The 11,641-nt window shown below is 39.9% G+C and overlaps 1 protein-coding gene across 2 annotated transcripts in view; it reads left to right on the forward strand.

The window, feature by feature from the left end:
* The window catches only part of cacng6b (calcium channel, voltage-dependent, gamma subunit 6b), a 44,974-nt gene extending 37,404 nt beyond the window's left edge, over positions 1-7,570 (forward strand). For both annotated transcript variants that reach the window (XM_057833169.1, XM_057833170.1), the window contains exon 5: positions 5,527-7,570. In XM_057833169.1, the coding sequence (XP_057689152.1) occupies positions 5,527-5,747 (221 nt within the window). In that variant the 3' untranslated portion in view covers positions 5,748-7,570. The remainder of the gene's footprint in view (positions 1-5,526) is intronic.
* Positions 7,571-11,641: the final 4,071 nt, after the last annotated feature.

Here is an 11,641-nt window from a genome sequence, read left to right on the forward strand (position 1 = left end):
ACTGCTTCAATCTGTATTAATGAGGCCCTATTCTCACACAGTTAAACAACAATGCAAAGAGAACTGGCATTCACAAATCCACAATCAAAGTAGATATATAAAATACACTTAAATAGATATATAAAATACACTTAAAACTTACTCAGACTTTGGTCAAACTCTAAACATTTCAGCAAATACACTGGATGGCAATATTTAGTCACAATATACAATCTATGATGCTGGGAGCCATTATCTTTCTTGTTTGTTGTGAAGGCAACACTCAAATGAACATAAATCACAATGGACCCGCACTAAACAGGAAAGTACGGTGTCAGTCGAGGGACAAAACAAACTCATTGGTTTGATCTCTTATTAATTCAAAACTCGCTATTGACTCCTTGTGGTGTATTTAAATCACTACCTTACATAGTTAAAGAGTGGCACTATGAAGTACGGCAGAGTGGCCATGTGACGTCACCGCCCTGCAACATCAACAACAATGGTGAGCTACTAGTTTATTTTTTTATTCAGAATGTTATAAATTTTATTGGAACAAAAACATTAGGAAGGGGTTTTAATATCAAATTATTATAACTCATACTAACATTTATCTTTTAAGATTTTCTATCCGTGGTACCCTTTAAGAGGATGCTCACTCGTAGTGTTACCCTAATGCTCACGCGAACGCAAATGCTATGCTAATGCTACAAGTTACATTTAGTGTGTGATGGTCACTCAGCACAGACCATTAAAGACTAAATCAACATTGTATATTCTCTCTGGCCAAAGTAAGAAAATAAATCTTACTGCATCTGACTGGAGAGTAGTGAGGACACTGCACTGGTGAGTGGGGGGGGGGGGGGGGGGGCAGCACGTCACACACTGTAAGTGACACAACCAGACATTGCTATGATGCAGACTAACTACACATAAAATGTCACACAATGTGAACACGTGACGAAAACTATTGCGCATTTTTGTCTCATTCTCGTCTCGTCAGACGAAAACTGGGATTAGCGTTGTTACAGTGGTATGAAAAAATACCAGAAACTTTTGGAATTTCTCACATTCCTGCATAAAATCACCACCAAATGTGATCTGATCTTTGTCAAAATCACACAGATGAAAATACGGTGTCTGCTTTAACTAAAACCACTCAAACATTTATAGGTTTTCATATTTTAATGAGGATAACATGCAAACAATGACAGAAAGGGGAAAATTAGTAAGTCAACCCTCTGCCTAAGGAGTCTTGAAAAGCAATTGAGACCAATTTTTACCAAACATTGTAAGTCAGGTGTGTGCCTAATCACTGATGGGTAGTTCAAAGCTGCCCTACCCACTATAAAACACACACCTGGTAAGAAACCTCTTGATGAAAACCATTGTCTGATGTGCATTATGGCTCGGTCAAAAGAGCTGTCTGAAGACCTGGGATCAAGGATTTTTTATTTGTATAAAGCTGGGAAAGAATACAAAACCATCTTTAAAAGTCTTGATGTTCATCAATCAACAGTCAGTGAAGTTGTCTACAAATAGAGAGAGTTTGGCACTGTTGCTTCTCTCCCAAGGAGTGGCCGTCCACCAAAGATGACGCCAAGAGTTCAGCGCAGAATACTCAGACAGGTAAAAAAGAACCCTAGAGTGTCTGTTAAAGAGTTACAGAAATCACTGGCACAGTCCAATATTTCTGTGCACACATTAATTATTTGTAAATCTATGGCCAAGAATGGTGCTCATGGTAGGACTCCAAAGAGGAAGCCACTGCTGTCTAAAAAAAACAACAACAAAAAAACACTGTTGCTCGTTTAATGTTCGCAAAAAGGCACTTGGACACTTTACAGAAGTTTTGGCAAAATATTTTGTGGACTGATCAAACCAAAGTTGAATTGTTTGGGAGTAACACACAACGTCATGGGTATAGGAAAAACGGAACAGCTCACCAACATCAGCATCTCATCCTCACCGTGAAGCATGGTGGAGTGAGCATCATGATTTGGGGTTGTTTTGCTAGCTCAGGACCTGGAAAACGTAAATCAACTTCAAAATAGTTTCAGAACAACAAAACACACGTTCTGGAGTGGCCAAGTCAAAGTCCAGACTTGAACCCCATTGAGATGCTGTGGCATGACCTAAAGACAGCGATTCATGCCAGACAATCCCAGGAATCTGACTGAACTACAGCAGTTTTGTAGAATGGACCAAGATTAGTCCTGATCGATGTGCCAGACTGATGTGCAGCTACAGGAAGTGTCTGGTTGAAGTTATTACTGCCAAAGGAGGGGGCGGGGGCACAAAATATTAAATGTGATGGTTCACTTATTCGTTTTTTCCCCTTCTGTCATTGTTTGCATACTATCCTCATTAAAATTAGTTTAGTTACTTCAAAAAGATGTACAAGGAAACCGTTCTAAATCGCTACTCGAACCAAAATGACACATAACTCCACTGGCACACACATCCACAACAAAATGTTCCCACAACAAAAAGACAACAAAAGGATGATTGAATGTCAGGGACAGAGACTAAGACATAATATTGTACGTCCTGAAGATAAGCCCTGCAGCAAACTTAGATCACCAATCTGCATGTGCTTTTAACGTTCGCTGAAATGGAGCTGCTTGACTGGACGCTAAGCTCATTGGACAGAATTTTCTTACAATGCGACCTACACCAAACCAACGGCCATGTCCGGCCAACACCTTGACAATATTGCGTAGTGCCATGCAGGGGTGAAAGTGGGCCAGAACGGTCAGGAACGCAGTTCCGGTATAAGATTCAGGGCTAGAACGCAGTTCCGGCATAAGATTCAGGGCCAGAATGCTGTTCCGGTGTAATATTCAGGGCCGGAATGCTGTTCCGGTACACGGTGCTTTGATTCTGAAAATATGACGGCAACTCTCAAAACGCTAAGAAAAAAAAAATAATAATGCTAAGCTGCCACACATGCATTTCTTCTCCAAGAAGATAACAGTCTACCAACATTAGATTTACTTACACAACAAGCATAATAAAGTGCTTGTGTAACGTAGTCCGTTTCCACCAATATATATTATTGATTTTATTCCACGGACGGCATGGAGGTTTCCGCAGCTGCTGCATTCATCTGAGTCTGACGATGATGAGTCACGTCAATGTGCGAATGCACGCAGCAAAGCAAAATGCCTGGACTCATTTATCTGTTTAATTGGCTGACATACTAACATGTGATCAACAGAGATAGTTAGGTTAGATTGGTTCAAATGTGCATGTTTTCTGGAACAGCAAAAAAAAAAAAAAAAAAAATGTTGAATTGATGCGACACAAAAAGAGCAATTCAACATAAAATGGATCAAATCTTTAAGAGCAAGGAAGGAGTTGAGGAGGCTTATTTATCATATTTAGTTTTATTTGCTCTGATTGGAAGGTTCAGAACATCTTAGCTGTCAATGTGCACTTTGGACTTATATTTGTTCATTTACAGTATGTTAGGCTACTTATTGATTTCCTTATGATTTGAAGAAGTCATTGTTTGCGCGATCTTCAAAATAAATTCCATTTCACTGTGCATAATATAAGTAATTATTTTTCTGAATGTATGTTGCTTTTATCATTATTATATATAAAAAAAGAAAGCAAAAATAAATGTTTACATTAACTTCATTTTTAATATACATCCCATGCTCTTAAGTAGTTGAAATTAAGATTTGGCATTTAGTATGTGAGGAAATGAGGGAAAATAAAAATTAAGAGATGGATGTTGGGGTTATTGCTGTGTTTGTTAACTTTTATTTTGCAAATCATTGAAAAAATACAATTTTGAATGAAAATCAGTTTTTGTATGTTTTATACAAATAACTGTGCTAAAACAGTTTTCTTTGCATTTCAGTAGTTTAAGAGGTTTGACACCCCCCCCCCCCCCCCCCAAAAAAAAAGAAAGAAAAAAAAAATACGGTAAATAAAATTTCTGGCTCCGTGGCGATCCTTCACGTCGGGGAGTTCCGGCAAGAAATTCTAGCTACTTTCACCCCTGGTGCCATGGCCATCAATGACTTTTGGGATGATTATAAGCAGTGTTGTTAATAACGGCGTTACAATATAACGGCGTTACTAACGGCTTTATTTTTTTCAGTAGTGGGTAATCTAATTAATTACTTTTCTCATCCTGGCAACGCCGTTACCGTTACTGAGGACGGAAAGGCATGCGTTACTATGCGTTACTATATTGGTCGAAAAGTCTGAGGGAGACGGACTCACCGAGACGACAGAGCAGAGCAGGAGTAGGGAGGAGGCAAGAAAGTTGTGACGCAGAGCAAATGCGATGCTAGGTAGCTCCAATAATACATGTTGTTGCCGATAGCCTACAAACTACGCCCGCATGTTATGGTAGATATGGTAGACATGGTAGATATCACATGTACTGTACATAGATATAACTGGATGCAAAATGACAGACATGGCATTAAATGAGTTAGTAGACAGCTGCCATCTTAAAGCAGTAGACTTTTTAGGACGGCTCTGTTTGTAGAGAACCTTCCTAGCGAACCTAAGAAACTTTTTATCTAAAATACTTCTAAATCGGCAAAATCTTGACTTGAATCTATCTTTAAATGATGAAACAGTTTTAAAACTTTCATATGTCGAAAGTAGAGAGAAGGGAACTAATGCAATAATGGGAGCAATTTTAACAACTTTTAACAGCTGATTCAGGGTAAAGGGTAAATTAGGGTAAAGAATTGGGCTCGGGCCAATTGTACCAAAAACCTTCACAAAAAACTTCACATAGTGTGGCCAATGTTTTTTTTTTTTTTTTTTTGAGGAAAAAAAAAAAAAAAAAAAAGTAATTATCACCAATTACTTTGCCAAGTAACTAATTACTCTTACATTCAGGTAATTGAGTTACTAACGCAATTACTTTTTGGGAGAAGTAATTTGCAACTATAATTAATTACTTTTTTTCAGTAAGATTAACAACACTGATTATAAGTGAAAAAATGGACAAAAGCAAAAAACGGAAGATAAAAGCTCATGTAATATGATGTATGCAACTCTACCATGCTAGACTGTGCGTCCCGGGCTGTAGGGGGACGGGTATTGATAAGCATATGCTTTTTCCCGTCTTCTTTTGTCTGTCATCGGTGTTTTGGGGCAAATTATTCCCAAACAATGTCAATGATTCTCCTCCTTTGGCCAAATTATCCCACATTTTGTAACTGTCAATGATGCCGATGATGATGACAATAAACATTTCATTCAAAATATGAAAACTTATAAATTTTTGGTTGGTTTTAGTTAAAGCAGACACTATAGTTTCATCTGTATGATTTTGACAAAACTCAGATCCCATTCAATAGTGATTTTATGCAGAAATGTGAGAAATTCCAAAAGGTTCAGATACTTTTTCATACCACTGTATGTTTTAGTCTCCCAAAACAACATTTTTAGCCCGTTATCGTCTCGTCATCGTCACGAAAAAAGTGCTCGTTAACAAAATATTTTCGTTATCGTCATTGTTGACAAAAACAACTGTTTGCAAATCATTGCTTTCATTTTCTACACTTTCAGGCGTCCTGGTCCTCATCTCCATCGCGATGTTCCACCAATCGGTGCTGGCTCTGCTCGCCAGCGATCACACGGTCCCTCTACACCACCAGCTGTCCTGGTCGGCGGCCTGTGTTGGTGCGGCGGGGGCGATTCTCATTGTCGGGGGGCTATTTTTTATTATCCTTTCAAATCCTGTCAGTTCCTGGCAAAAATGCTTGCCGCAGAAGAACAGCGCCACCTAGTATGGAAATTTGATGATGTCTGATTCTCATTTTTTTTTTCATTATTGTTTGAATTAGTCAATTTTAACATCATAGAGTTAAGACTCATTGGCTGCCATTGACGGGGATAGACGTCCAAAGTACTATTTCATGTGAATTTAAATGAGTTTATAAATGGTAGATGTCAAATGGATTAGACGTCTATCGCCGTTAGTGGCAGTCAATGAGTTAAGTCTCAATACCTCATCATTTCCACTTTGTCTCCTGCCACAAAGACGACCACCAACAGGTATGCAATCACATTTTGTACTACATTTTAAAAATTGAGGCTGTAGTGTTTATTTTTGAATGTATCACACACAAAAAAATGTAAGATTTTGTACATCTGAGAACTGTATAGACTCACTTTATAAGCGACATAATGTACATAACATGTATTGCTTTCTATTTGATGAATGTCACTGTTTTGCAGTGTAGTCTTTAGTCACACTTCTTCACTGATTTACATTTAAAACCTATATTTCGAAAATTTCTCTTCATTTTGTATCGTTTCTTTGCATGTTTTGCCATGTCAATCTAATCTACCCCACGAATGATTTTCCTTCAATTCCCTCTCCCTCCACTCAATAGTGACCTTCATACCAAGAGACCCCCTGACCAGCCTCTCTATAATTAGGCCGTCAATGCTGAAGTTCGGAAACCTTACCCGTGAATTTCAACTATGCGTTCCCCGTCGTTTACTTTTCCACCCTTGACCTCAATGCGCTCGCACCTTCCGCACGCCCTCGACCAAGGCCTAAACATATCGGACACCTCCCGTCGGGATAATTAGTGTCACAAGCCGCATCTGTCTTTACATCACCTGCACACAGGCATGCTCAGCAGTAAGCACTCCCTTTGGGCAGAAATTGGATCTATGTGACATTCTAGCCTCGCTTGTGTATATATAGTGTGTGGCGGGTGCACAAGTGGGAGGCGGACACTAGTTGCATGTTTGCTGAGAAGTAGTCCAAATAATATTTGCGAAATGATGGAGGTTGAAGGCCATAATGTGATATACACAAACACACTCTTATGTTTGATCATGGACGGACATGTAGAAAAGTTCTCCTCAGAGACATCCTGCCATGTTGCACAACAACTGCATGCCGCTCTCTCACTGTTTACATCTTCGCCGTGTAGTAAAGCATTATTTTATGCCATATTCGTATTGAAGGGAAAAGGTACCGTCATCGCACACACCATATAATTGTTTGCATTAGTCTAACACATTCATCTAACTATTGTTTAAGCAGACTCCACTACATGCCCTTTGACACAGTAAAGTGTATCACCTTATCCGGGCTAATGAGGGGGAGATGAGAAAAATAGTACAGTTTCTCGTAGGCACTGTCTAACTGTTTGCATTACTCTAACACACGTAATATAATTAATCAGGAAATAGTATCATTTTCATATTTACGGTAAGACTGCACTACTAATATAGAATAAAGAGCACACCATAGTTTAATGAGAAGAAATAGAAGAGATACACAATGCCGTCTTATCACAGAAGCCCAACGCGTGCGTCACGAACAAGATTGACGCACCAACTCTTGCAATCAGCTCTCCCAGCAAATTCCAAGGACAAAGCGCTTTGTCCTAAAACAAGTACAGCCAGCCCGGACAACAAAGTTGATAGCGGGCGTCCCATCCGCGCACGAACCTAAGCCGCCCATAACCGGCCACAGAGGGGAAGACCCAAAAGCAACGCCCAGACACACCTTCGGACACACTTTCGACACGGCCTGCTTCACCAAGGACTTTAAAAAGACTGGACACTGAGATAACACAGATTTTTGCTGCTCGGAAACATGTAGTCTTGTTTTGGATCCAGAATTGTCCCTCCGTTGTCTGTTTTTGCCTTGTTTTTGACCACTGTCAACGAATAAATTGTCAACCTGTTTTCGGTGAGTGTTCTTCAAACTTTTGAAACATGGAGTCAGTACAAAGGGTTAAAAATAAGAAGAAAACGCGCGAAGTTAGGCCTTCCCGGTTGGCGCGCGCGGGGGCAGCATCGGCAGAGCAGCACTTTGTTCGGCCATCACTGTTCCCGTGCGCCTTGGCCGGGGGGGCAAATTTCAACAGTATTAGGCAGCTACGCGCTCCTCCGACGTAGGCCGGTTTGTCCAGCTCTCCTGCCCGCAGCAGGGGAACGAGACGGACGAGCTGTAATTTGCTCGCTGCTGGGCAGGTTGCCGATCGGCGAAGACCGTCGACAACCCCGCCGCCGTGTGATTTGATCCTGGGTAGTTTTGTGTGATTTTTCGCTTTGAAGGCCAAGAATAAGACTTTGAAACATCACTCGGTTCGGGTTAGCATGTCGGCTAACTGTCACGCCTCCTGTTTTGTTGACACGCTTTCCTCCGTCTCCGAAGTCGGGGCAGGGAAATGACAAAAGGAAGAAGTTGCCAGTTTTGACCATTATGCATTAATTTTGCCCTGTCGTACTGAATAAATGCATTTTTAATAGGGTTGTTCCGATCATGTTTTTTGCTCCCGATCGTTTTAGTTTGTGTATCCCGATATTTCCCGATCCGATTGCTTTTTTTTGCTCCCGATTCAATTCCAATCATTTCCGGTAATTTTCCCCAATCATATACATTTTGGCAATGTATTAAGAAAAAAATGAATAAAACTCGGACGAATATATACATTCAACATACAGTACATAAGTACTGTATTTGTTTATTATGACAATAAATCCTCAAGATGGCATTTATATTATTAACATTCTTTCTGTGAGAGGGATGCACGGATAGAAAGACTTGTAAATGTGACTTTGGATATTGTGACTAAATATTGCCATCCAGTGTATTTGTTGAGCTTTCAGTAAATGATACTGTAGCCATTTAACTTCTGCCCAAATGCATGATGGGAAGTGCAACCATGACTGTGCGTCGCGGTACCAATTGATATATCTTCTCTGCGTTGGGAAATAACAGAGGGTGTTAAGAAAAAGATCAACTACTACCTTTCTTCCCCACATTGCTTCCCACGATTATTCTAATCGTTGGGAGAGGGATTGTAAGGCTTTAGCCATTTAAAAAAAAGGCTCCAAAGGCTGCCAAAATTCTCTTTACTCATTTTACGCTGCCTTTTAGCTCCATATACTGTATGGGTAAAATGGCGCCATTATAGATTGTACGTGACAATGTGTGAGTGGGTCGTGCAGCGAATGCGTTAATTGCGTTAAATATTGTAACGTGATGAATGTAATAAATATTAATTCTCGCCGTTAACGCGATAAATTTGATAACCCTACCTTAAACTTAAACTAAAGACTCTGGAAGAGTGTAACACATTATGTCTTTAAATACAATTAGAAAACGATTTAATTAAAAAATATATATATATATTAAAGAAAGGCATGTCCGATATTTTTTTGCCGATTCCGATACTTTGAAAATGACGTGATTGGACCCGATCGATCGGCATCTCAATCGTTCGGGACATCTCTAATTTTTAATATTTCATATTCCAGTTAGCACAAGACTTATTTGTCATGATCATACCATATATTTAGCAATTGGGGGAAAATACTTCGATGAAAAGAATATCCTGTAAAAATATTGGATTAGAGAGACTGAAACAATGACATTTTGCGGCTCTTTTCGTCGCATTTTCCTCCTCCTGAATAATTCCCCCTCAATGGGCTGAATTCTAAATCAGATGAAATCATGACCCTGCCGATGTCATCCTCCTGTTGGGGATGCTCGAGCCCTACAACGGTAGGCGTTGCTAAATAAGACTAATTTCTCGTCATCTGCGCTTTGCCAAATTCTTGTATATAGTCAAATCGTCTCAAAATATGATTGTGATTCACATAATAATGCTATTTAAGACTTTTTCATCCTGTCGCAGGCAGTTTAAGCCCTAATGTCTAAAATTATGAATTTACCCGTTAATCGTGGGCGTAGGTTTGCATATGGACGGTTGGGACAAAACACTACCAACTTTTCAGGATGCTCAAATTGTTCCCAGCAACTTTTAACAACCTTATTTCCATTATGAAATGACTTCAGTTATATAGACCCTACTCACCTACGTCACAAAATGGGCGTGTTGCTGTTTCCGGCCGCCATATTGTACCTCTTTTTCAGACCTATTCTCATTGTTTTCAATTAGTCGAGCAAGTTATAGAGCAATTCATGGAAGCCCCGGTGTTATCTGACGCTGTAAACTCATTGGATCCGTTGCATAAAAGGCGTTACGTGGAAAAGCTTCAGTTTATCCATTCGCCAGATCCGTATTTGATGCGTAAATCGATGTTTTTCGACCCGCTGGCTTCGCCTGACATCTGATATCCTGATATTTACAACTATCTTGTCCACACAAAATCAGCCTATTCTCACGAAAGTTTGAAAAACTTTAAGAGCTTGGAGGCTTATAAATGCTACGTTGCTGGTTGGGTGAAACAGGTCCTCGTACACGAAAATTCGGCAGGAATCTTGTGCTCGGAAGGTGAGTTACGAAATTTTCAATTCAAAATCTTTTGTTCTTGCTAACAACCACTGCCAAGTCTAATGTATTTCATGTCATTTGTCGATGGAGCTAGGGCTTTTAATGTTTATATGGTTTAGCGATAGCACTCACTACATACATACGTGTATGTTGTCGGCGATTAGCCTAGCAATGATCTTAATTGTGGTTGTCAGCCCAAAACCCTCTAAATATATATTAAATGCATCTTACCAGATATAAAATGACTACTACATAATCTGTGGTAGTTGTTTGGAGCCCAGTTTTCGCGTCGAATTGCAGCAGCCCATCTCGCTCTTCTCTCCGGGTCCCTCGGAATCCGGTAAAACTTCAAGTCTCTCTGTCTATCTTCTCTATTATTGCAACCGACCGCCACACACGACTTCACCATTTTGAGTATTAATGTTGACGAGCAGTAAAACGTGCAATAATAGGAGGAATTTACGAAGCGCTAATGCATTTATATGACGAGTATCCGGACAACATGGCGCGGGGGCGTGGCTGTGACGTCACGTGAGTAGAGTCTATAGGTCATTCATATTGTCTTCCCATATGTTTTAATTGTTGTAACTGACCCCACCCTTGTTAAGTGAATTATTTTCATTATGTTTAGATTTACATGTACATCTTTTCACTTGCTGAATGTGCAGGTTAATTTTCTCCTCCTAAACGCACATTTGATTGGCTGATGACCTGACCCTCACACATACGCACATTAGATATTAGAGATATGAGAATTTTTTTTGTCAGCCAGCAGCAGCCATTGTTAGAAATATAAAAAGACATCATTGTTTTAGAAGTGGGGAACACACCATTTTTTTTTGCTACTGTAGGTCTGACCTGTATCAGTGTTAGCATAACATTAAACTGTGTGAACTTGCTAACCTGCAAAAATCAAGTTGGAAGCTGCCTCGAGAGAAGTGTCCTTCTCTTTGTGTTTTCTACTGTTAACATTAACTACACTGTGAGAAAGTTAGTGAACTCTGCTGGAAAGTATGGAACTAGAGAAACGTTAGCAAGAAGCTGCTTAGAGAGAGAGGGGCGCTGCGTAACCTCATATGTAGCTCACACAACACATCATACACACAACAATCATAATTATGTACGTTTATTTATTTATTTTTTTTTTCAAAGTGTTTTTTGGGGGGGGGGGCGGTGAGCTACCCACACTAGCTTTGCAATTGACTGGTCGATCGTGATCGACGTCATGAGCACCACTGATTTAGCATATCAATTAATTAGGTTCATATTCGTGAGAAATGTAGCCCTGACCCCCATTCACCCAATCTGTTTGGTCTTATTAATGTCTCATCCCGAGCAAAAAGTGTACATGCAGGTTATGCTGTAATATCGTCCCTACCAATGTTGAGACCAAACCTACGCCCTTGCCTTTA

This window comes from Corythoichthys intestinalis, chromosome 4 (genome assembly GCF_030265065.1).
Source record: "Corythoichthys intestinalis isolate RoL2023-P3 chromosome 4, ASM3026506v1, whole genome shotgun sequence".
Taxonomy (NCBI): Eukaryota; Metazoa; Chordata; class Actinopteri; order Syngnathiformes; family Syngnathidae; genus Corythoichthys; species Corythoichthys intestinalis.